General features: G+C 45.5%; 1 protein-coding gene across 1 annotated transcript in view; it reads left to right on the top strand.

Annotated features, from left to right (window-relative positions):
* The window catches only part of LOC142793763 (cell adhesion molecule Dscam1-like), a 510,593-nt gene that overhangs the window by 326,067 nt on the left and 157,291 nt on the right, over nt 1-27,235 (top strand). The window contains exon 3 of the mRNA XM_075885808.1: nt 7,413-7,577. Within this exon, the coding sequence (XP_075741923.1) occupies nt 7,413-7,577 (165 nt within the window). The remainder of the gene's footprint in view (nt 1-7,412; nt 7,578-27,235) is intronic.

Here is a 27,235-nt window from a genome sequence, read left to right as displayed (position 1 = left end):
CATGAATACAGTGAACTAGTGTTACCATGAACTCGAGGTGGTTACAGGTGGGAAGTAGACACGAAGCAAAAGCCGTAAGAAAGTGTGCGTGTGCCACCCCTCGTTTAGTCCTTGGAATTTCCGCTGGATGGCGGTGCATCTATATACGGAATATATGATGAAAATATGCGAGATGGTGTTACTTGGAGTGTTGACTAGATGGACGAACCGACACACAGATGGATGCATGGAAGGATGCACGGATGGCTGCACGGACGAATGGATGCATGGACGGACGCAGAGTCGGATGCGTGGACGAACGCAGGGACAGACTAGCGGATGGACGTGTGGACGCACGAACAGACGCACGCACGGACGGGCGGATGGACGCATAGATGGTCACACAGACGGACGCTAGGACGGACGGAAGCAAGAACGAATGGACGGATGGATGTTTCGCCCCACCCTCCATCATTTATTCCGTGGATATGCTGCCATTTTTTCTTTTGCATTCTTTTATAAATTTTTCCACCGATACTTCCATGACGGAAGCACGTCAGTGGCATAAAACATTTTCGTTTAAAAAGCGAATAAAGCACCGCGAGGCTAATGTGGAAGGCACAGAACACTCAAAGAAAAAGCTCGGAGAGCCGTCTATTCGGAACAATCTTGGCGCGAATACTACAAGAACACTTGCATGATACCCACCATGCCATAAATCAAAATTGTGTAGTGCAGCCAGCATGCACTACCGTTATTTGTCGTTCTTCTAAAATGCGTAGCGTGCGCTACGTAATTGTGTACACTTTGTTGATGCTGTGGCTGACGACGGTGAAAAGTTATGCCTAGATATTTTTTTTATAGATTTGGAACATTTAGTAAACTACTTGTTACGAAATTCACATTGTGTGACACCTGATTGTTAATGTGTCAAAACGCTGTATGACACACGCTAACGTGATTTCTTACACGCATGAATACTGCATAGGACCTGCCTACCTACCTACCTACCTACCTACCTACCTACCTACCTACCTACCTACCTACCTACCTACCTACCTACCTACCTATCTATCTATCTATCTATCTATCTATCTATCTATCTATCTATCTATCTATCTATCTATCTATCTATCTATCTATCTATCTATCTATCTATCTATCTATCTATCTATCTATCTATCTATCTATCTATCTATCTATCTATCTGTCTATCTATCTATCTATCTATCTATCTATCTATCTATCTATCTATCTATCTATCTATCTATCTATCTATCTATCTTCCTACGTCTAGGTGCCCCGTGATCGCCTCAAATTACCGTGGACCGAAATAGTCATTGGTGGTAAGAAGGCGTAATGAATATGTCTGACAGGTCAATACATGAATAAATTGAAAACTTTGTCCTGTACGTTGTCCAACGCCTTCCTCCAGACACGTGGGGCACGTACGCGTAAACCTTGAACCTCGTTATGGGCCACAGGTACGCGGACATGTGTCACAAGTGACTGACTGTTGACATATCCCCAGGAATATTGAGGACAGACATTGGTAATTCAAATGTGTGAGCCCTAAGAAAAACCGACATCTGTAGGACTCACCCGACGTTTGCGAAGGAATGACTCTTGAGGTTCCAGCAGTAACCCGTGGATTATGCGTGGAAATAAAATATTTTACCAAAGAGCAAAGTCGATTGATTTATATGTGGTGTTTAACGTCCCAAAACCGCTATATGATTATGAGAGACGCCTTAGTGGAGGGCTCCGGAAATTTCGACCACCTGGGATTTTTTAACGTGCACCGAAATCTGAGCACATGGGCCTACAACATTTCCACCTCCTTTGGAAATGAAGCCAACAGAGCGAATTCTGGTCTCGAAACTGTGTTGAAAAAAATGCGGTAGATTCCACGTACCTTGGGAATTGATGTTAAAAGCATGCAGGAGGAAGGTGAATGTGTTTTGTTTCTTTTATTGAGCGAGACGTTATGAACTGATACCTAATATCTATAGTTGCTCCAGGACTCGCAACAGACTACAAACCCGTTAGTACTTTCTCACTTTCCGCTTTTGACAACATGAATGATGAACAAAGGCATAACGCGTTCCTACGAGATCTTATCAGCCGCCCAAAATACTGACTCGTTGTGCACTTCACTTCGTATGTTCGTCGTCATAGACGGCATCTTATATCTCTGAACCCTGAGCACAGAAGCATTCTTCGTCGCTAGTGACCCTGCAGAAAAGCAACATGACTATCAATAAAGTGATGTAGAATCTATATTGTATCGTGCTATTCGTATAATCCCAGCCGCTGCATTGTGTACACGTGTCTCCTTGAACGATCTAAGCGAAACCTGTCAATTCAGGCTCATGGCGTGATCACGAACATTCCAGCCACACAGGCAACTGCAGGGCTCCGTGTAACATAAGCACAGTGTCTCCACGTGGTCCGCTTAAGCGGGGCAAGCCCGAGCAAATAGAGGGTGCGTGACGTCAACCCCGTAGAGGAGTCTTGGTTGGGCACTTCTTTTGGGACCATCAGGCCTTTCTCTCCTGCCGACCGACCCCATCTTCTTCAATATCGTTATAACACGAAGCTTTTCGCCGTTCGATGATTGCGTGTCTAGAGGGTCTCAGGTAGATAGCGAAAATGAAAACTAAGGCCCAGCGTGCCCCGTGCTAAAAATAGTTTCGCAGTGAACAAAAGTGAAGGTCTTATCGCAAGTGGCAACCAAAGCGGTCACACGTGCCAGAAGTCCGCCGGGGCGTATAACATTGAACGGCCTCGGCAGATACCTCATCAGCCGGGTTTCCCGGTGGCTGCAGAGGGTAAGTAAGCCCAGATTCAGGCCAAGCAAGAGATCGCAAAGTCAATAAGTGCTTGCCGAAAGGGGAAGCATGACACACGTCGTCGCGATCGTTGTCCGATCGGTTTCCGATGCGCTCCACTGCGCTGGCGCAGTTCGGTCTGTCCAGTACGGTCGTTGTTGCATCAAGTCCGGGCGTGTGTGCTCAGCCCGATCCATGAGTGCCGCATGCCGCTTCTAATCGGGCATTCATCTTGCTATGAAACTAGACTGGATCGCTGTATCGCTGTTCCACGAGTCTTTCTTTTTCTGTCGTTGTCGATGAAGACGTTTTGAGAAAAGAGGGGAAAATAAAAATAAAAGAAGAGTAGTCCCTCCCTGCACGCTGTAACAACTTCAGTACAACTCCTTTCTACAAAATTCTACTTTGCATTGATGCGCTGCGCTCGTTATTGACAATGCCCTTTGTTTAAAGCTCCATTATTCGCTTTTACTTCTTCAAAGCGCATTTTACGAAACTACCTCGCGTGGAGCAAAAAGCACGGCATTCAATCGTAAAAATGGACAGCCATATTGTACACTAGGCAGCACGTTTAGACCAGTGCAATTGACAAGGTCTCGCTTGATTTTCAACGACTAACTACCCTCGTTAAAAGAAGTTCTCGTGGTCCTATATGAGCTGATGCTGACGCTGAACTTACTGATCTCTGCATGTTAAAATTACTTTTATGTTTTTTTTCTGAGTTACTTCACCGAAAGTAGTGGTTAGACAAAGATCGTGGACATTACAAACGTTAGTGGGACGATATGAAAGCAAACCTACTTTGCGAAACTCCCCGAATCATTCAAACCATGGTGCACATACATGGCCTCTTTTATTAGACGATGACATATCGAGAAATTGAACCTCTGCGATCTTTACCAATAGTGTGCATCCACTTAAAGACGTACGTAGGTTTCTTTCTTTAGAAAGCGGGGGGACGAAAGGCAAGGGGAAGGATTGTGCTGCTTTGCGTCCCCCTCCCCACTTATCCCATCACACTCTTACGTAGGCTCTTATGATTCGAACGCGGTACAAATACAAAATGTTACCCCCCACCCACCCCTCTTTCGCGGTCTGTGTTCATTATTATGCCTCTACTTCTGCTGCAAGAAGAAAAGATGGAATGGTAAAGCTGGACTTCGCATGTGCTTTCTAAAAAGATTAGAGGTGGTTATGGGAGAGGAAGCTCTAGAAAAGGAGGCCTTGCGCTGTACACACATCATGCTGCTGCTGCCAGCCTAGGCATCAGTGACGTCGTGGTCGCTCTCGTGGGTCCCTCCGAAAAAGGCTGGAGGCTCGAAATAAACGCCACTTAATTATTGTAAGCTTGCTCATATGTAACTCACCAATACGGTTACGATGAAATGTGCTTTAGTATTACCCTTAATGTGACCTAAACGAAACATGAACGCGTGACAGAAAGCGTACAACGAAAGAGCCCTTTCAGGGAGTGGGGGGGGGGGGGAAGGTTGATCTATGTCATAGTATAGGATAAACTTTGTGCCATTCCCTTCCTTTTAGGTGGCTAGCGGGCACGCCAACCCCCCTTTTTGTGCACACCTGTGGTCGCACCGAAAGCAAAATGATTCAGACATGTTGCGAAAGTAAACTTTCGGCATGCACAATACATCATCACAAGTTGAACCGACTGCTATTTTTTATTGCTATCACTTGTCGTGTATAATGACGAGCAGAAAATATTTGCAATAATAATAAACAAACAATGCTCTCCATCCACAGCTTGAACGTGTATGTATGCTTACAGGGTTTATGCAGTACGCTTGTGCTGTGTTCTGCGACTCTAAGGCATACCTTCAGAGCTTGCAATCAGCTTTACGACAGAGGGAGCATCAACAACTAGTGAATGAAATAAGAGAAGTGATTCACGAAGTTTTATCAAAAGAATATGACTTGGTGTTCCAGTGGTTACCGGGACATTGTGGTATTGTCGGTAATGATCTTGCTGATAATGCTGCCCGCTCCGCCCACGCGGACGCCCAGACAACCCCAATTCCATTGTCGGGAACCGACGCTGCAAGGGGCCTTCACTCGTTCGCTAACATCATGTCGGAAACTTGGCTGAGTGACCCCAGTGTCAGGAACCACCGCCTACACAAATTGGACGCATCGAGAAAGCTTAAAGTTCTATCGGACCTCTCCCGCCAGGATGCAACTTTACTGTGCCGCCTGTGGTTAGGAGTAGCTTTCACAAAGGCGTACTCTTTTCGCATAGGAATGGCGGATAGCTCCCGATGTGAATCCTGCGACACTGACGAGACAATAGAACATCTACTGCGTTCATGTGAACGTTTTGCGAGCGAACGCAACTTGCTACGCGAAACGTTAGAGACACTAGACAGTAGACCTTTTTCTGAAGAGAAGATACTTGGCTCATGGCTCTACGCGTCACTGGCCAGCAAAGCGACGCGGGCATCGCTAAGTTTTCTAAAAACGACCGGACTACGCGACCGCTTATAAGTGTGCAATGGACAAGGTCACATCTACACACACGTTGCCCTTCACTTCTCTCTCTCTTCTCCTTTAATCTCCTCACCCCTTCCCCAAGTGCAGGGTAGCAAACCAGACGTGCGTCTGGTTAACCTCCCTGCCTTTCATTTCTTCCCTTCCTCCTCCTCCTCCTTGTGCATCACGTTTCTCTCAAGATGTGTACATGTTCTTTGCCAAGATAACAAGTGGTGTGTCGGTTAAGCTATCGAACTAGACATGTGACAGTCCGGCAGCCTTTGGCACCATATGAGTCTTAGCCCGCTGCGCAGCACTCAGCAATAATTTTTCATCATCATCGGCCACGCGCAGCAACAACAAAGGGCACATAATACTTTACAAATGCGGAACGGATCCCTGGCATATCCGCTGAAGCACTAATATTGACATAGTTGATGCCTTCCTACTTCTGGAAAGTTATGATTTATGTCATAGCGGAAACCTTGCGGAAATCCAAAGCTTCAAACAGAGTTGGTTTTGCCCTAGCACGAAGCTGTTCTCAGAATTCACGGTAGGGAGTAACGAAATCATTGGTGACTTATTTTTTAGGAGCTTGGTCGGGAAGCTTCTATTGCTCTCGACTTGTCCGGCGGTGGCTGTCGCAGTGTACACCAATGTTTCCAGTTTACTCTTCTCCGGCCGCCGCCAACAGTGTCCTCTCTGGCGATTCCAACAATGCTGAATTGATGGCATGCCGCCACACAAGGCGTCGGTTTTCGACGGCCCGAGCGCTCGCCTCCTGGCGACTACGTCGATATCGTTCTCGTCGCTCCGTAGCCATGGCAGCACGTGACAAGTTCTTATGATAAGTGTTAGGCTGGGGTACTGATATCATCTCAACCTGCCTGCTCTCAACCCTAACTCCTGATCAAGGAGGATTAAAGAAAAAATCCTTCTTGCTCCTGATAGATCCACGTTTGTCATTTATGAAAGTTAAGCATTTCACTCATCACAGCGGTCAGTACGACACAAAGAGGCAGGTAGTTAAGGTGCAGATCAATGTGGCCAACACTGTGCAGTACCAGGCGCGGAACGTACCAACCACACTGCCTTCAAAGTACGCATTCTGCGCCGGCTCGTTAGCGAGCATTCCTAGAAAAAAATGTCTCGCCAATAAACGCCCCATACACCTCCCAACAAGCTCCTGAAACGCCATTCACTTCGCGGCTATGGTAGCGATGTTGTAAAGACGAGAGTCTTTCTTGGGGACCTTCGACGCAAAAGTTTTGCTCTGTCTGTCTGTCTTTCTGTCTGTCTGTCTGTCTGTCTGTCTGTCTGTACATTTGTCGGTTTGTCTACTCTTAACGGCATGGGGTACTTGAAACAGCCGACCCTATCCGCAGCGCCCAACTATGTTGCTCAAAATTGGGCGTTCATACTCGTGCAATTGTCCATTAAAAAGCGATTATTGCACATGTGTGAGGCGCCATAACAACACATATATATTCTGCATGTGCGTCTTTTACTAGAAAAGGCATACATAAGTAATTTTAAGGACCGTAGCGCTTATTACGCTGCGCTGACCATGCAACGCTTGCACGAAAAGGCGAGTGTTTACAACGCTTTGCTAAGACGAGACGATGGTGGCCCCTACCGGTCGCATTGTGTTCTACACCTTATAACCTCTGAGACGAGCACGCACACTTGTCTCAGAGCCACCCGTTTCGTTTTCCAAGAAAACTGCCAGATGGCACTCATGTCTCACGTGTGACGTGACTTGATGCGCTCGTTCGCCTCCGCTGCGCGCTCGAGGCACTCTAGCGCAGCGCCTCCAGAATACCATTCACCAATTTTCTTGCGCAAAACATTCAAATAAATGTTTTGTTCACTCTCTCCACTTGCAAGACCATAATCTTTCAACGACATTTGCAGATTAACATGCAGATACGCGGCCAATTTTAATATCAAATGTCTTAGAGCCTCCTTTTGTTTTGATTTGCATGCGTATGTGGTAATTACGCGTGGAAATGCACCATTTGTTTGTCGAGTTCACGTAAAACTTCCTGTTCACCGACGCCTGAAAGATACACCAGGAGTCATCACGTGTTTCTTTCTTTCTCTCACTCTTTCTCGCAGTGATCTTAGAGGAGTTCGAGGCGCACGTGCACGATGACTACGTGCCACGGGGCAATACTGCGCTCTTCCGTTGTCACGTTCCCAGCACGCTGCGACAATACCTCAGCGTCTCATCGTGGACCACAGAAGACGGTCTCGTCATCGGAAGGCATGAGACGCAATCGCGTGAGCATTGTTTTATTTCATATGACCTTGCACGTACAAAGCGTTCTTGGCCTAAAGGAGTCGTATATTAATCGCACACATTTATAGCCTACCTAAAGGTAATATAAAATGTTATAAATTAGTCAACAAAATATGAACGAAGATAAGCGTTTTGAGATGGTAGCATGTCACACCGTTTCTCAGCGGTGGCCGGGCGTACTGCAGCACTGAGTTTGCCAAAGTATTCCCTGCACCAAAACTAATTACACAAACATACTTCAAACCACATACGCTAGGGACTTGCTAGAACATTCATGAAGAAAGTAGAATAGCAATGTTCCCTAAGTCATCCCTAATTGGGTCTCGGGATATTTGATTATTTCGCAATACTGGGCCTCACGGAGGGCGTGGCCATAACCCAGGAATGGTTTGGCGTGAACCTATCTCGAAATAGTGTCAACGCGAAGCCTAAATGTCAATAAATAAGTTTTGCTCATTCTTCACAATGATTATTAGCCTGAAGATTTTCAAGCTTGAAATTTGTCATAAAATTGTTAGTTGAACGAAAGCGTGGTCACAAAAGAAAAATGTGTAACTGTAAGCAAACTAAACCATTTTACGTACCACATAAGGACGCCACCTCTTTCGATTGTTGAAACGACTATTTTTTGTTTTTTTTTTTCACTTCGTGAAGTGAAGTAATAAGGTCGAATGCACCAACCCAACCAAATTCAAGCATAAGCGTCTACCACAGACTGTTGGTTCAGTTGTTTTTATTTGCCTAAATTTTTCTTCATTGAGGTATAACGTCCGAAAGCTATACGATATAACTGAAAGATGCTTTAGTGAAGGGCTCCGGAAATGGCGACCCTCTGGAGTTTTTTATCTTGCACCAGCATCTAAGCAAAGAGGCCTAAAGCCTTTTCGCCTTCATTGAAAACGTGGTGGCCACGGCTGGTATTTGAGTCTATGACATTCGCGCCAGCAGTCGGCCACTATAACTCTTCTGCCACCGTGGAAGATGATTGTTTAGTTTCAGAACGTACAAAACAACAATGACAGCAGCGCAAATAGCTGGCACCGAAACCCAACCACAGCCCCGCCGCGGTGGTCTAGTGGCTAAGGTACTCGGCTGCTGACCCGCAGGTCACGGGTTCAAATCCCGGCCGCGGCGGCTGCATTTCCGATGGAGGCGGAAATGTCGAAGCCCGTGTGCTCAGATTTGGGTGCACGTTAAAGAACCCCAGATGGTCAAAATTTCCGGAGCCCTCCAAGACGGCGTCTCTCATAATCATATGGTAGTTTTGGGACGTTAAACCCCACAAATCAAATCAGTCGAAACCCAACCACATGATATTCTATACATGAACTACAAAAAGAACAAGAAAAACGCACCACTCACGAGACTTAAGTGTCTGTTTTTTTTGTAAAATCAAAGTGAGCCGTTTTCCATCTATATGGCACCACGATGAATCACTACACTTGCAAGGTTTCATCCTTATCAATAGGAGCTTATACGCAGTGTCGAGATGGCGGTGATTTCATGCGGATGGCGACGACAATAACCTGACAGCGCAGTGGTGTATAGTTGCGCACATTCCTATAAAGCAATGCCGGACCCGCTGAAACGCACTGCGTCAAAGCAACGCAGCGCGGCAAGCGCCTGCGAGTATATGGCAGGACCGGTGCCTCACGTGGCAACGCTGTCGTGACGCGTAGAAATGAAAGCCGGCAAGCACGCGCACCACGTCACGTCGAAATGTATTGGCGCCTTGACTGTGGTACGTAGTCATGTTCTCACATGACACGCATCTTATAATTGTCATGTTTGCACCAGTCCCATGCTTCCGTCATTAATTTACGTACTGTAATACCAAATTTGGTAATTGTGACGCTAGCGAAAGAGCCACGAGCGCATCATAAGCGTGGCATGTAGTCATGTTGTTACTTGACCCGCATGTCATAATTTTCATGTTAGGGTCTGTCGCTTGTGTTCGCTATGCAATCATGTCATACTATACCAGTTTTGCAACATGCCATGTGAACGAAACCACCGCATGAGCTGCACGAATGTGATATGTAAATTATGACACACATGTAAATATTTTCATCCTATGACTAATCAAATATGTTCCTCATACAGTCATGTTATGCCATACCAAGATTGGTATCGATACCATTATTGAAACGGCCAGGAGAGCTAAAAGTCATAGGCGGCTAGATAGATAGACACAGTGTGGCATGAACCCGGGTCCGCTGGGTGCCAGCTGAATATTCTGCCGATGAGTTACGCCGGTGCTTGTATCTCATTATCTAACTTGCCTTAGGCACGCATTACCTAGCACCAATAGCTCAGTTGGCCCGAACCCGGATGCGCTTGGTGCCAGCCCTGTATTCTGCCTCTGAGCTACTCCGTTGCTTGTGACTTCTTGTCAAACTTGCCTTCGGCAGGTTTGATATCGGGAAAGCAATTGTGGTAATACGACTTATAAAGCGTTTTACAATAGCGAAAGAACAACCAGTCGTCGCACTTTGCGAATAGCGTAACGAGTGGACCATCCAATGCTACAAACCATCACAAAAGCTTGTTCTTCTTCCCCTGCTAAGTATGGCGCATAACCACTTCAGCCAAAACTCCTCATCATCGAAAGCCACTCCATGGACAATTGGCACAAAATTCCTTGGAACTGTTTAGCGGATACCACGCGTCTGAGAAGAATGACGAAAAATAGCATAGCGAATGCCGACGTACTACCCAAAAGTTTATCAAAATTCGTGGTGGGTACTAAGCAAGTGTGCTTGCAGTACTTACCAAATGAGTAATTTGAAAAGGCTCTGAAAGGCCGCTCTTCTAGTTTTCGATCTGACTGTGCTGTGCCTACCACGCAAACCTGGCGTTTCTTTTTCGCAAACGCCTTGCGCTTTTGCCGTAACGAGCGATAGAGAAACGTTTCGCGAATGCCATCGCGCCATCAAGACCGGAATCTCTTCCTACTCGTGTCTAAAAAGGCATAAACCAGTCCTATTACTTTGTGTCTGGTTTGCAGTGACATCAGTGTACCACATCGTGCGTCATTCTTTCTCAAGGGCGTGATTACCCATACGTGTAAAACTATGAGGTATGAAACAAGGATTGCGCATGTTGTCTGGTGATTTTGCTTCAATGGAGAAGTTGTGCTTTGTGCTACGTGCAAGGACGTTCGGCGCTATTCATGGGCCCGTGTGCTTTAGGCTAAACTACAGCGTTTCTTTGTGTTCTGACTCCTTTGGACAAGATCACAATCGTCGAGACACTTGCTCCAAAACTCGTGTTGCCCTAATCGGTTGAAAGTGCCAGCTCTATGTTCTAACGTTTCTTCAGGCGGTGGCTGCGCTAGCCGCCTACTCATCGTAACTGTGTGCGCTCAACACACTCTCACACGCAACACGCGGTACGTCGTGAACTTGCATTTCTTTTACAGAACTTGGGTGAACGAAACGGCCAAAGCAGAGTCCTGGATTGCCCGAAGTCATTAGCGTTAACTTAAACAGGCCCTGGGCCTAAAGCATTGTTTTTTTTTTGCAGGTGTTTCTTTTATTACTGATACTGTACATACCTTTCTAGTTAAGGCAGTAAGACTGTTGTTTCTTTTTATTTTATAGTTCCGAAAGAAGCGTTAGATAGATCCCAACGCACCGCGCAGTATGCTAATTGGTACATTTTGCAGAGCCGTTCCTCCTACTTGTTTGCCTGTCACCACAATGTGCAAGTACGACATAAGAGCAAAATAATTTCGAACCACTTACTTCAAACGTTTTGATAGCGTGCGTCTCAGGTGTGGAGATGCAGCCGCATGTAGCTGGTTTTTATGTTCAGTACATTTTACCCAAACCAACCGACCAGCCAAGTGACCTTATTAGCTCTTTGACCAATGTATTTTAAAGCCTCTACTGCAGCGATATTAAGAATATTAGAGCTACTTTATATAGACTGCTGTTGGTTAGTCTTGAATAGCAAACCTTGCTTTGGGACAGTTTATCTCTGAATGTGGATCAGAGCTATATGGGTAGCTGCACCTTCGTGACGTGATGGAAGAAATAATAAGAAGCAAGTGAAGAGTTTTCATTACAAAACGCAAATGTTTATTCAGGACCAATGTAGTGAGTGATTCTTATCGAAAGACCATTTACGGTATGGATTTCTCTGAGCGCGAAGTATTTTTTGCGGCGTAGGAGCCGTATCATATCAACGATTCCCTAGACGGTGCTCGTGGTACGCTACACGGCAAATACTGAAGCACCCTTGTACTTCTTCGATGGCCAATAAAAAGTGCACGAGATGCTCCTGTACCGTCGAGATGACCCATTTACAATCACTAATATTTATATAGTACAGACTGAAAGAAAAAAAAGAGGTGGGCAAAGCAAACACATGCTTGTTGAGCCACTAGAAACACGATATGTAACTAGGGATAATAATGCGTTCTTGCCACTACACCGAACTTTTTGCCAACGGTAGGCTCGTTTACGTTACCAATCTGGGTATCTATTACGTCTCCTCATACTGGTTTCCTATTACTGATCGCTTTCGCAAACGGATTAGCGCAGGTCGCGGTCGACAAATAGTGTCCGACCACCAAGGTAAACACAGAAAAATTAAAAAAAAGGTTGTGAACAAGGCTCTCGTGTATAGATCCAAGACGTCTGTTTTTGTCGGTGTTTTTGTTTTTGTTATATTGGCCCTTGTTTGTCCGCGACCATACGGGAGAACATCGGACTCGACTGGCTTCGCGCCTACTTAGAATGAATCATAATTGTAGGGGTTTACCATTCCAAAACCACCATATTACTGTGAGAGGCGCAATAGTGGAGGGCTCCGAAAATTTCAACCTCCTGGGGTTCCTTAACTTGCACCTAAATCTAAGCACACGGACCTCAAGCATTCTCGCCTCCATCAAAATTCAGCCGCCTCGGCCGGTATTTGCTCCCACGACCTGTGGGTCAGCAGCCAAATGCCTTAGCCACTGGTACACCATTGCTGGTTTTACATATAACTAAGGGTACAAAAAATCACAGCATATCCACGCACTGGATGATGAGTGGGGTGAAGCATCCATCAGTTCTTCCGCGCTTCCATACGTTCATTGATTCTTGCTTCCATCCATCCATGCGTCCGTCCATGCGTCCGTCCATGCGCCTATCTCTGCATTCGTCAGTGCGTCCGTCCGTATTTGGGTCCATCGGTGTGTCCGTGCATTTGTTCGTCTGTCTATTCACCCGTCCGTCCATTCGTCCGTCTAGTAAACCCTTCAAGTACCGCCATCTCGCATTTTTTCATTATATATTCATCATATAGAAGTACCGCCATCCAGCGGGGATTCCTAGGACTATACGAGAGGTAGCTACCTACTACTACTACGGCCACTACTACGACCACTACCACGACCACAACAACAGCAACAACAACAACAACAACAACTACTACTACTACTACTACTACTACTACTACTACTACTACTACTACTACTACTACTACTACTACTACTACTACTACTACTACTACTACTACTACTACATACATCGCGGACGCACGAACCATGGCATAAGGAGCTTGGCCCCTAGAATGAAAGCTCCCCCTAGCGTGAGTATAACATTTTTTTTGCTAATTAATCATAAAAATACACGTACGCCATCTGTTTTATAACATCTGAATTGGTTTAATAAACCAACTATCATCCTCTAGTGGTGAATCCGGGAACGCAGTGGCTACATACTACATACATCGGGACAACCGAGCCAAGACTTAAGAGGCTTGACCCCTTAAAAATCACAGCATATCCTCAGAACGTATGACTATGAGTGGGGAGAAGCGTTTTTCTGCCCATCCATGCTCCCATCCATCCGTTCGTTCTTGCTTCCGTCCGTCCATGCGCCCGTCCGTACGACCATACGTGCGTTTGTCCGTACGTGCGTCTTCCATCCTCCATGTATCCGCCCATACATCCGTCCGTCCCTGCGTCCATTTGTGCACCCATACGTCTATCCGTCCATCCGTGCACCTGCCTGTCTGTTCGTCCGTGCATCTGTCCATCCGTCCGTGCATCTAGCGAACACTCCAAGTACTGTCATCTCGCATCTCTTTATCGTATAGTCATCATATAGAAGTACCACCATCCAGCGGACATTCCCAGGTTTAAACGAGAGCTGGCACGATCGGAATAGAGGAGCGGCATACGCGCACACTATTACGGCCTGCGCTTCGTTTCTAGTTCCCACCTTTCACCACCGCTAGTTCATGACGACGCGGCCCAACTCTCGCTAAACCTGTGTGTTTAGAAAAACTGGTTTACTAATTAGAGGACTTCGTACTCTACTATGGGAGAGCTGAAAGCCGTTCTTTAGGCCTCACCTGTTGACGCCCATGTTAATCCACAGCGACAGCCTTCCTGTGGGTGGGATTGTTCTTTCGTGGCCTAAATCTCGCTAAACCTTGCTAAAATCAAGGGGGTTACGCCCAGCGAGTTGAAAGTGGCATCCTTTTCTAGTCAGATAGTACTCAAAGCGCGTCCTTCTGTTACTTGTTTTTTTAGTAAGCATCAAATTCAAAGTAAATTTTATTGAAGCTTAAGTCACTGATGCTTGTCTCGGTAGGTTATTTTCGTCAGAACTTTTTTTTATTTATGATCAACGCATGCGGGTTTCCTCCTCAATTCAAAAGAGTGTGCGCGGGCCACTCCGCTAGTGTGGCCGTTGAGGTGGCTATCTTTTACAATGACAACGATGATTACTACTACTACTACTACTACATAAATACGTCGCGGACGCACAATTCACGGCGTCAAAAGCTTCGCCCCTAAAACATGGTTACACTTTTTCTCGAGCTGTTTCTTCTCTAATAATAACGACATCAGCAATCAGGCATTCAAATCTGTTTCTTTGTGCTTGTTAACACGTTCCCCTTTTGAAAGTCACGCATTGGCGACTGCTTATGATGTGCAGACTTTGCGTGCCTGTCTAAATTTCATTTTCGAATAGCTCAAGCTCGCAAGTTACCCGAATGAGGAGCTAAGTATATCTGATTCTTCATGGTTTGACAGTGAGCTTCAAATTATTTTTTGTGTGCTTGTCTGCGAGGGATAATTTTCATCGCCGATCTAAACGTTATCACGAACTACCGTAAAATCATTGGGGGTCACACACTGCTGTGGCGTTTCAGCAAAGAATGCCTTTGTGGCGGAGAGCTCCGACAGTCGGTTATAAGGCTTTCCAGATAGGACTGCGCATGCAATGTGCATCCTGTTTCATGTTTGGACGAAATCTCGAAGTGTGCGACATCGCGAAGCGCCAAACGGAGCAGTCGCGCGTGGGTACCAGCTCGAGCGTGCGCAGACACTTGAGCTGCGCGGTGGTGAGCCGCGTTGTCATCTAGAGCGGCGCTTTACTGCAGTGCTATCCGCACCACGTGCCATGCACTCCGAGATTTCCCCGCAATGTGGAACGGGCTGTACGTCTAGGCGCACCTCCGCAAGTGTTTTGCACCTTAGTCTCACACACACCCAGAGGCTATATATACCAAAATAGAGGAAACGCAGGCCACGATGTTTTTGAGTATTCTTGAGAATCTGACAGTGACGTGTGCGAGACGCACCAGAACTGACACCTGGCTGGACACTACACGCGCAGAGCATCACCATATTGTGTGCGTGTGCGTGTGTTGGAGGAAGGGGTGGGGTGGAAAAAGAAGGCGAGTTCAGCGTAATGAAAAAACCGGCAGAGACGAGGGAAATTCCGGACAGTGCGGAAGTTTTTCTCTTTAAGACGGCTGAACTTTGGCGTTGAATAAATCGTTTCTATTCGTTAGCCACTGCACTCCATATTTTTGTGGACAGGATAGGGACGGCTGTCGTGTCCACAACATTTCTTCCTGTTCTGTGTTTTTACATGTGAGCGCGGCCTCAGTCAGCTTCTCCAGGTTCCTTCTCATCGCTTCTGAAACTGGCGTCGATTTAATGATTGATGCTTTGCTGAGAATCGAAGTGAGAACAAATCGCCACGTCACAAATTCCAGTAATTTCCAATTCCGCAGTGCTTTCTTCGCCATTTAAATGTAGACTATGCCTGCGTGCGGCGTTGGTGGTGACAAACTAATGCTACACGTGCGTGCCTAGCGGAAGAAATGTCAGCTGAAAATCGAGTCACTGTTTAATGTGACCACGTGATTAGATAAGGCGGGACCGCACGTGGTGGCAGCGTGGCAGTGCTGCCAGCTCTGCGAATTGGTGGCCTTTGCAAACATTTCGCGTCACAATTAGTACTGCGTAATCAGATTCGGGACACGTTAAAGAACCCCAGGTGGCAGAAATTTCCGGAACCCTCCACTACGGCGTCTCTCATAATCATATGGTGGTTTTGGGACGTTAAATACCACATATAAATCATCAAATCACAATTAGTACTGGTCCTACTAATGAACTTTATATATAATAACTCGCCCCGCCTTTGCGTTAGCAGTAGCGAACAGTTACTAGGTGGTCGATAACAGCACGTCGACGCAAAGAATGCAACCAGTGTAAAGTTGAAGTAACTGCTTCTTTAAAACTTGCAGATTTTTGTTTTGTTTTGTTTTGTTTTTTGAAGTCTGATAGATCAAGCACCGAGTTTTCAACAGCGGCCTGAATTGATGTAGACAGAACTCTTTCCAGCTGGGCGTTTTGTTATGGTGCATTTTTAAAAGCAACGGGCTTATCTATCACATTGTTCGCTTTAATGGGTGAGGTGCAATATCGACTGTGATGTGAAATGAGGGGTGCGAAGCAAGCGCCCAAAAATCATTCTAAATATTTGTGCCGGCAGAATTCACGTTTGGCCTTTTGAGTCTTCATAAAAAGAATAATTATGACAAAAAGTGGACCTAAGATAAAGCTCAGACGTGTAATCTCAGCTGTGTAATCTTCAAGTAAGCTTGTAATTAGAATAGAGGCACCACAGCCATACGTAGGCTGGAATTTCTTTCCTTGCTTTCAGCATTTTAAATGGAAGAGTAGCATATTTGTGACCAAAAATATTTTTTCGGGTATGTTATTTTTAATTGCAACACTTCTCTTACTTTTTTTACGTCATAATGTTCGTGCAAGAAGAAACAAGATGTAGAAGCAGCAAGACTACTTTTCTCAAAAGCAAAAAAAGGAAACGTGGGTGGATCGTTACACCACCTCACACAAACCCGAGAACATCTAAGCTGTCCCTTCAAACGGAGGAATGCGCTCTCATTAAAAAAAAGGCTAATTGCAGCACCAGCAAGTGAAACGACCCGAACAAACGGAGGTGAGTCCCCGACTTCGTAGCGAAACTAGGCACCCCCCCCTCAGTTGATTACGGAACACCGTCACACGAGACAGCAGCGCCACCGGCGTTCCTGAACCTAATCTCTCCTTGCACCGGTGGACAAACGACGTCCAGCCCCATAATCATAAGGAACAGCTGATGAAGGACGGGGGGTGTTTCCAGTGTTACAAACAATGTAACTATGATGGCTGTCATCATCATGTCGTTAGGCGAACTGGCGACCTGCAGCTTGTGTCTTAGTCGTTCGTTAGCGGAGAGCGTACATTTACGCTTTAATTACACTCGCCAGGCACAGCGACTACGGGTTTCTGTTGTCTTTGGGTGCCACTGGAATAGGCTTGCAAACCTGAGGCGGAAAAATATAAACGTTCACAACAATTTTACGTTTGTTTTATAAGCAGCAAATTTGGTGCTCACACATTCTGAGCTTTTCTTTTTATTTGCTGCGATTTTCTAGGGGTTGTCATATTTTCGGTTTCATGTCATGCAGAAACGACAATCGATTCTTACGTCTGGGCAGAAACTCTCGCTTCTTCTAACAATCTCAGATAACTTGCCTAATATTTTATTCGTTTGTACAATAAACGGTTCTGTTTGCTTTCAATTTTGGTTCTCAAATATATATTCACTCTTCGCGATCCTTGTTCTACTGATTCTCTCCTTTTTTTCTAATGTCTCTGGGCTGCTAATACCTTTTTAATGATTCACATCATGAGCCTACGTCTGCAATTAGATGCTATTGTCGAACCCACTAATAATATTATTCAAGTGCGACAAACATTTTATTGCTGTAACGAAAAAGTATTATATAAGGGTTTCACAAAAACGTGAAATTGGAGTATGACAGGCTGTTCTGAGAAATATATATAATAAAATCATAGGAGACACGCCAGAGAATTCACTGATAAAGATGATAGAGCTACCAATTTTTTGGAGAGGCCTGACAATTTGGACTCTCCCATCGCACCACCACAAGTCACATAGTGCCAATGTATGATTGGTATTGTCTGAAGTTTCAGACACCGAAGCTTTTTCAAGTCTCAACTGTTTACTCAAATGGCAGTGCATATCGAAAAGCGTATCACCAGAAGCCACCGCCATTGCCACAATATTGCAGGCTTTAAAAGATGGCTTTGCCTCACGACCTTGACGCTATGCAAAATAGCATACTACAAACTGAAGTAGTGCTCGGGAACGTTGGGGTTGGGACCAGGGTTTCAGCAGATTGACTTCTTTGTTCTCTTTTAAAGATGATAGTCTTTCTTGGGGACCTTCGACGGAAAAATTTTGGTCTGTCTGTCTGTTTGTCTGTCTGTCTGTCTGTCTGTCTGTACATTTGTCTGTTTGTCTGCCCTTACCGTTGCTTCAAACGACACCAAACGGCCAACCCCATCTACAGCGCTCACCAATATTGCTCAGGATTGAGCAATTGTCAATTAAAAAGCCATTATTGCGCATATCTGAGGCACCATAACACGTCGATGTTTTTTATGTGCATCTTTTTATTAGAGAAGGCACACACAAGGAATTATAAGGACGTAGTTTTATCATGCTGCGCTGACAGTGCAACGTGATGCTGAAAATTGTGCTTCCAACGCTTTCCTAAGACGACACGGTGGTGGCACCTGCCCGTCGCTTAGCGTTCTACACCTTATCACCTCCGAGACAAGCGCGCATCTTTCTCAGCGGGCACGCACACCTTCCTTCGTTTTCGAACTGCCAGAGGGCGCTTGCGTCCAACGCCCTCGGTGCGCTTGTTCACCTCTACTACACGCTCGGGGCACTAACGCAGCGCCTCCAGAACACCATTCACCAATTTTCTTGCGCAGAACATCAAATAAACGTTTTGTTCACTCTCTTCAGACGCAAGACTATCACCTTTCGACGACATATGTAGTGTAACACGCTGATTCGGGGCCATTTTAACATGAAAGAGTTTTATGCCAGGTTCACCACGGCTCAACTTATGTATTTTTGTTACAGATATGGCATTGCAATATATTCTCCTACATATTGGAAAGAAAAAAAACGAAAAGGAAAGAGTACCACGCAGCGTCAAACCAGCACCCTCTCGGATTCGCAGCGAGCGGTGCTAACCGCTATGTCACAGAGCGTAAGTTGCCGGAAATGGAAACGACGAGCCATTTAAATACACCATACACCGTTTGGAGGTCCTCACAGCTCCGAAACTGAGCGCGGTTTCATTATCAGAGTAGCGTGGTGGCGCGACAGGCTCGCGTTGGTTGCGCTCTGAATGTCGTGAAAGGGCCACCACTATGGAGCATAATCTCGGTTGTGCGCGTGCGCTTATCAGACGTAATTCGGGAGAGGATAAAGATTATTTCGCTCGCTGCCGTGGCCGCGTTTACGAAAGGATCGAGTGCACTGCTGACAAAGGATGATGCCAGACTTGTGAGAGTTGTTCACGATTGTCCTGTATATAATAAACGCTCATTTCGCGTGCCTTTCTTTCTGTCTGAACAGCGCACTTCAGGTGTCGAGCTGTGAAAGTCGTTAGTCCCCGCCCGTTATGTGTGCGCCAATTTTGTTCTTGCTGTTCTTAACGCAACTTCGCAATGTTATGCTGTTGATAAAACAATACACAATAAGTGCTCAACTACCTCTGTGAATGCACGTTTCATTTTTGTGTTATACTGATTCCTAGATGGGGGATACAGCAAGTTTTTTTTCTTCAAAAATTTTTCATTCCGTTACTTCTCGGAAAAGGTAACAAACCAACCAAAATTGATTGTTATAACGAACGATGCATTTGCGGACAATGCTGTGCGTGGGTTATTTCAACCACAGAAAACATGCAAATCTTGACGATGCATCAGGATTGTTATAAACGATATATTGTTAAAACAGATATAATTATAAATGGGGTCTACAACTTTAACTAGACGTCTGGACATCCATTGGATCATTAGGTATAGTATATAATCCTATGGTTTTCTCGTCCAAAATCAACAAAAAAACAAAGATTTCGAATATGGCAAATAAATGTACGAAAATAAAAACGCAATTGCAGTATACAAGTTTTTAAACAAGCCATGAATCCTCGAAGACGTGACTATAAAAGCCTTACGTTATAATAAAAATTCTGGCAATTTCCCAAAGGCTGGAGGATGCATCACGTACATGGGGCTTTGTCGGATACCATTATTGTCCTATTGCAAATAAAAGTGAGAAAGAACTGCAAATGAAAACATGGCCGTTTTTCTTACGTGTGAGATAAAGTTCTAGAGTATGGTACCTTTACCCTAAAAATAAAAAAAACATGTCTGCAGTTTCTGTTTTTTGACATAAACATAACCGTGTATTTCGTTTGGCGTAACACGCAAACTCTCTTCAAGTTTAAAAAATTCCATATTCAGCCTCCTTGTTTCTCTTTATAAGTCTCACGTACATGTTATTAAGCATGTTATTTTTAAAGTTGCTCCGGCGCTTAGACAACCAGACATAATCTTGATCACAGTGACCATCTGACGCGGTGACGTCACAAGTAATATCGAGCAAGCACTGGTGGAGAGGCCAAATAGTATTGCAATTGCCAGTTCCCCCTTACCTGCAAGTCCTCACTACCAATAAGTGCCCTTGGAAGTGTGAAAAAATTTACCTATAGATGATTTCGCTTATGCACATGAACACCGCCACCCTAGGCTGTTAAACAAACTTTTTTGATACTTCTGCAAATCAGTACGTGAATAATTTAGGCATATAATATGAAATGCTTCAACAGAACTGTTTTTGCGCGTAGGCGTCTACCGTATCAACTGCTCGTTTAGTTGTTAAAGATTCTAAAAGTTATGGCTAATTCCTATTAAGGTGGTACCAAGGCCATTCGTATAAGACAGTACAGGTACGCTAAGAAAGAGAAACAAGAATACGGAAATTCAAAGAAGGACCTAAGATACATTTTTATTGCACGTAAGGCGTGCAATGTTTAACTTAATCCAGGCTCACCTCCTGCTGCGCCTAGTCGAGCACCTCGTCGTGTTCACACGTCTTCCACTGCGCTTCCCGATGATTGAGAACCTTAAAAAAACATACTGCAGTATGGTGTTCTGGTGGTGAGATTGATCACACAGTTGGATAAATGTGCATTGAGCATGAGCTTGAGCATTTTCTTTTCTTTTTGAAAGTCACAGAATATCGATATTGTCATTCATTGCTGAAAAACAATAAAGCTTTATCGTACAATGCTAAACAAAGTAATAAGCGTAAATTTAGGACAATGAATATGAATTGGATACCAGCCGCAAGGGTAGCATCTCTATAGAGGTGAAGTGCCAGAGGCGCGTACACTATGCGAGGTCAATACACGTTAAACAACACCAAACGGTTGAAATTTCCGCAGCCCTCCACTAGGGCGTCCCTCGAAATCGTATCGCGGTTATGGCATGCCAAACCACAACAATTATTATTAAGACAAACGGAGATAGCAGAGTTGGCTAGGGAATGAATTGGGGTAACATAATTTAGAAGACATTAAATAGAATCCACAATTCGCGTAATGCGTAGGAAAAATAACCGGAATAGCTGAGAAAGGCAGAACGGGTACCAAGGGATAGTAAGCGCCACCTAGAACCGCTGGAGGTTGATGGGGTGATAGTTCGTTTAAAAAAAGGGCAGCATATCAACGGAGTGAATGATGGAGAGTGGGGCGCATCCGTCCGTCCATTCGTTCTTGCTTCCGTCCGTTCATGCGTGCGTCTGTGTGGCCGTCCGTGCGTCCATCTGTGCGTCCGTCTCTGCGTTCGTCCATGCATCCGCCCCTGCATCCGTTCATGCGTCCATCCATGCATATGTCTGTGTGTCCGTTCGTCCATCTATTCAACACTCCAAGTACCACCATCTCGCATCTTTGCATCATATATTCCCCATATAGAAGCACTACCATCCAGCGGACACTCCAAGGACTGAACGAGAGGTGGCACACGCACACTTTCCTGCGGTTTGCGCTTCGTGTCTACTTCCCACCCACAGCCACCTCGAGTTCATGGTATATACTACTTCACTGTATTCATGGCACTGCTGCCCAACGCTCGCTAAACCTTTCTAAAACCAAGGAGGTAACGCCCAGCGAGTATAACGTAGCAACCCTTCCCTATTACAAAAACCAGCGCCACTGGGTACCAGCGTCCAGCGCCATGCCTGATTATGGGCCCAGTATGGCGCTGGTACCAGCGCCTTCCAGTGCACGTACTGGGATGCTGGAGCGGCAGCGTCCAAGTACTGTGCGCAAAATGGCTTCCCAGGGATAAAACGGGGGTGCCCATTCGCCATAAATAAATAAATATATAAGCAAAATAGCGCGAATTCACAATGAAAATCAAAAGAAATAAAAATTGAAAAAAAAAACAGAATACCGCTCGACGGGATTTGAACTCGCTACTTCCCCATCACTAACCGAGTGCGCTACCCACTATGCCACGCCAGAATGTGCTTGTAGGGTTGTAAAACGATTATTTATCCGAAGAACGTGCCGTTGAACTTCATGTTCACATGTGGCACAGTCAATACTGACATGAAATTTCTTTTCAAATAACAATTGCTTCTTGATTCGAGAATGACGAACGTCTTCCGGGCACCCAATGACGTGAAGAGATTAGCAAGAGTGCAGTTTTTTTTTTTTTTGAAGCATCTACATCTTAACTCTGAAAAATCTCAAATTGACTGGAGGAGCAGCCACAGATTCTCAGCTTTTGCTGTCCATAGTTTTTTTTTCCCCCTTGATAGTCGTTTTTAGCACTTGCTACTGGTCAACAAGTAGAGATGAGTTACATGTCTTGTTTGGTAGATATCGACGCACACGAGTGAATATTGAGTTTTTTTTTTTTCGCGCAAGCGACAATGTAGCAGTACACATCCGGCGTGCCAGAATACATATTTGCAGTTATATCGATACCTGCAACTAAGAAACCGCCGAAGAAATGACTAATGTAATACGATGAAAAAGTATGCCAGTATGTTAGTTCACTAACGCGTACCAAATTACCAACTCAAAATTGCGCGTTCTTACGTACGAGTCAGAGAAGTACCGGCTCCTGCGCTCAGAAGGAAGCTTTCGGTGACAGCCTACGTTACTGAAAGCACGACACATCGATCGTCGCCTCTCCTTGTGCGGGCACCGCGCACGCAGATAAATGGTCGATTTCGGCTCAGGGATGTCTAAACTGTACTTTACAGCCATTCTTACACTTTAGAATTGTGCATACTTAAAGTAAAAAGCGCCGGCAGAAGATACACCGACGCGGGCAGCACGATATATGCCTCGCTGGGACGGGGCACTGGGTAAGGCTGCTTTCGAAGCAGCTGAGTTGCGATGCTTGAAGTTTCTGCATTTGAGCTTCGCAGCATTTCTAACAGTTCCCTATCTGTACCTGAAGTAAATGGAAGGTCAATGAATTCCACAAATGCATTTACGGAGTGGCGATGGCATGTGACAGCCGTTTTTCTGGGCTCCGCTGGCTGTATACAGCGGGCATGCTTGTGTATAGATATATGCAGTTATATCAATAGCAACAATAAAAAAAACACCCATTGAAACACCAATGCAATCCGCTGAAAACGTATGCCAGGGAGTCAGTTCACGAAGGCGTACCAAATTACCAACTGAAAATTGCGTGTTGTTACATATCAGTCAGAAAAGTACCGGCTAAGCGCGGCCGGCAGCTTTCGGTGACAGCCTGCGTAGCTGAAAGCGCGACGTTCGATCGTCAGCGCTCCTTGTGCGAACATCGACACAAGAAAAAATAGCTGATTTAGGTTCATGGATGTCTAAATTATGCTTTACAGTTATTCTCACACTCTAAAGTTGTATGTACACGATGCGAGAAGCGCCGGTAACATATATACCAACGCCGCTGGCACGACAGGTTTAATTCTCGCTGGGCCGGGCACTAGGTAAGACCGCTCTCGAAGCGTTGGGTTGGTATAGTTAAAGATTCTGCAATTGAGCTTCGGAACATTTCTAACTCTTACCTGAAGTAAATAGAAGGATAAGCACGACCAGACATATATTTATGCGGTGTGGCGGAATCGACCGACAGCTTTTTTTTCTCGCTTCCGCTGGGAAACCTTGCGAAGTGATTGAGAGAGCTCATTTACGTTTCCTTGCCACTTTGCGGCAAAAACAATTTCCTGTTTCTGTTAGGAGTGGCGTGCAGCTCCAGGCTTACAAACACTGCAATTTCGAATCGTTACAGCAATACACGAATGATGCGAATATGGCCGGTTTACGCGGGGGCATATGCCAAAAAGGTGCATTATATTTGTAGCGATGCGTACGTGCACCGCAAAAATTACGTATGCTCGGTATCTGTTAGTGTAGCGTCGTTCCCTGCCGTCGAATCAAGCGTTTTATATCCAATGACACCGAAACAAACCGAGGCACACGCTACAATAACATGCATGCTGCAGCTGCGCTGGTAGAAACAGTGCGTGCTCCAGTATTCACCAGCGCTAGCCAGTGAAAATTCCAGCGCTTCCAGCGCTTCGCAGTGGGCTCCAGCATCATAGCGGTTGAGCCAGCGCCCCTACCAGTGCGACACAGCTTTTTCCCAGTGCGCCCAGCGAAGTGCCAGTGATTACGAGCATGTGCCAGTGTCTCCAGTGTGTACCAGTGCCAAAAAACGTACTGGCATCACGCTCTTTTTGCAATAGGGTTTCTTGTCAGATAGTGCTCAAAGTACATGCCAATGACTGCTAAGGGAGAATGAGAGACAGTAGATTTTGACTTTTAGTTAACGCGCACGCTGCGAATTTTTTATTATTCAACAACGGACAGAAAAAATCTCCCACCGGCACCACCTTGGAGGTCAAAATGTAAGACTGGTTACACACTACTACTACGACTACGAGGGACGAACGGGTGCAGATATAAGAAGCTTCGCCCCTGAAATTGCAGGTGTAAAACATAATGAGGTTGTGCAACGCAGGGTGAAATAGAGATAGCTGCGAGACGCCTCTCTCTTGCAGTACATGTAAAAACAGCGCCATGTTGATGAAGCCGCAGAGGGTGATTATGATGAAATATTGCCTATGCGCGTGGCCGTAAAAGCCACCTGATTATATTGTATCGCACTGCTCACGTTATTTTCGAACGCATGTTTTACAATGCGCCTTTACTTTTAGTGTTTGGTAAGCGTGTGAATTGCCACATTTATTATGCTTTACAAATAAATTGCGTCAATGGCAGTCACGTCTGCGTCCGTCAATTGTTTGAACTCGGCAGGGCACCTATTTTTAGGGAACGTTGCCGACGTAACATGCTGCAGCGGGAACGCCAGACTTGAGCCGCAGCGTGTGTCCTCGATTTGCAGCGTACCGACTATTCTTTACAACACACATCCTTCCTGCACCAAGAAAATCGAGGAAACAGGAAAGACAGGCTTGTTTCTTTGCACGTGCTTTGCTTGATGCTGGTTAAAATAAAAAAACGTTTAGCAGAAAGGGATGGAAAGAACGCTTTTGGATTCACAATCATGAAATCCAGCGTCTCAGTTTTATGCGAAGTCTTTCCTTTTCTTGCATGTGTGTGGGACCATGCCGAGCAATTTCAGCAATCGCAGCCATCGCGCCACGTTTGCGTAGGATTGCGGGACCGAGATGCGAGGTTCCACTCGTGCTTATGAAAACGCGAGCGACATGCTCGTTTCTCTTTCTTGTCACTAGCCATCAAGAGGTGTGCTTCACCAACCGACAACAAGCGAAATGGCGTCAGCCATTTGTCTTAAGCATCACTTGAAGAGCCGTTTGATACGCCTCATTTGAGCCCTACAAACTGGTTGCTTAAAGAAAAAAAAGACAAACGATATCAAAAGAATTCGAAGTAAGCCACATTTTCGTCTGAAGTACGCTTGCGTTCCCAGCTGTGTACAGCTTAGAAGAAGGACCCATATTTTGAAGACACGCTGGGCCTACGAATGTGTGCGTCATGCATGATTTTACCGTATAGTCACATGTCTAGATTGTTGTGTAGAAGCCAAAGTTTTTAGATACTGCAAAACGGTGGTGCAATCACCTTTACTGCGAAGGTCTGAATGAAACATTTCCTTCCATTCGTACCATCCGGCCGTGACTTTAGAAAACTCCTAGCTCCACCTGAGGAGCAGGGGTGAATTTTGAAACTATAAAGTCAAACACATGGTGACCTTTATAGATTGACGGAATAAAATAATTCATTTAAAAAACGAACCTCTGAGAAAGTATGAAATAATTGAATGAAACATAATAAACCTTTTCTTGAACTATTTTGGAGAGGTAGGTTGGTATTTCAAGCCAAGCTCTGATGCTGTGAAGGCTAGTAGGCACTTGGTAATCTCTTAATCTTTTCCACCTATGGCGTGGAACACCAAGACCACAGAGAAGCTTTTGTCTCAATTACTTAATTTTATATCACAGCTTTGATAGCAATAATGTAGAACTATCGTATCATATATATATATATATATATATATATATATATATATATATATATATATATATATATATATATATATATTGTGAAGAAGAAGATGTGCCTGCAGCGAGCAGCATCGCCAACGCCCGGCTCTCTCGGCTCGTGCTTCGGTTCGTTGCTGTGCCGATCGCTGGACGGTTCATCACGCTGTCTCGTCGCTGCCTTTAACGGCTAATAAACCTCTTCACATTTGGTGGAGGTGCTGTTAATCCCCGTTGCTACACCCTGGAGCTGCGAAGCCGCACGCTACCACTTGTCATGACTACCAACGCCACTACATCGACGCCTTCGCTCCAGTTCAACTGCCCTGGCCATCCCAGGCTACGGGAGCCGAAGGTCTTCAGCGGTGTGGATGGGACCGACGTAGAAGACTGGCTCGAGCACTACGAACTGGTGAGCGCCAACAATAAGTGGGACGAAGCCGACAAGCTGGGCCACGTGATATTTTATCTCACTGGCGTCGCCGAATTGTGGTTTAATAACCACAAACACAACATCCCCACATGGAGCGTCTTCAAGACGTCATGTGCTGAAGTGTTCGGTCAGCCGGCTGTCCGCAAGCAGTGGGCAGAACAGCGCTTGCACGTCCGCTCTCAGCAAACTGGCGAGACCTTTACCAGCTACATTGAGGACGTCGTCGACCTTTGCCGACGTGTGAATGACACCATGCCCGAATCTGACAAGGTCAAAAACATCCTGAAGGGCATCGACGACGGCGCATTTCAAATGCTCTTGGCAAGGAATCCAAGCACAGTTTCCGAAGTCGTCAGCTTGTGTCAGAGCTACGACGAGTTGAACAAGCAACGCACTCTGACTCGGCAGCCTCAGCATGGTGGTCAGTCACTGTGCAGTTTTGACACCCTGCCCGACAATTCACCGCTGCTTCAGC

Source organism: Rhipicephalus microplus, chromosome 2 (assembly GCF_043290135.1).
Source record: "Rhipicephalus microplus isolate Deutch F79 chromosome 2, USDA_Rmic, whole genome shotgun sequence".
In the NCBI taxonomy this organism is placed as follows: domain Eukaryota; kingdom Metazoa; phylum Arthropoda; class Arachnida; order Ixodida; family Ixodidae; genus Rhipicephalus; species Rhipicephalus microplus.
This window is presented reverse-complemented; position numbering and strand designations above follow the sequence as displayed.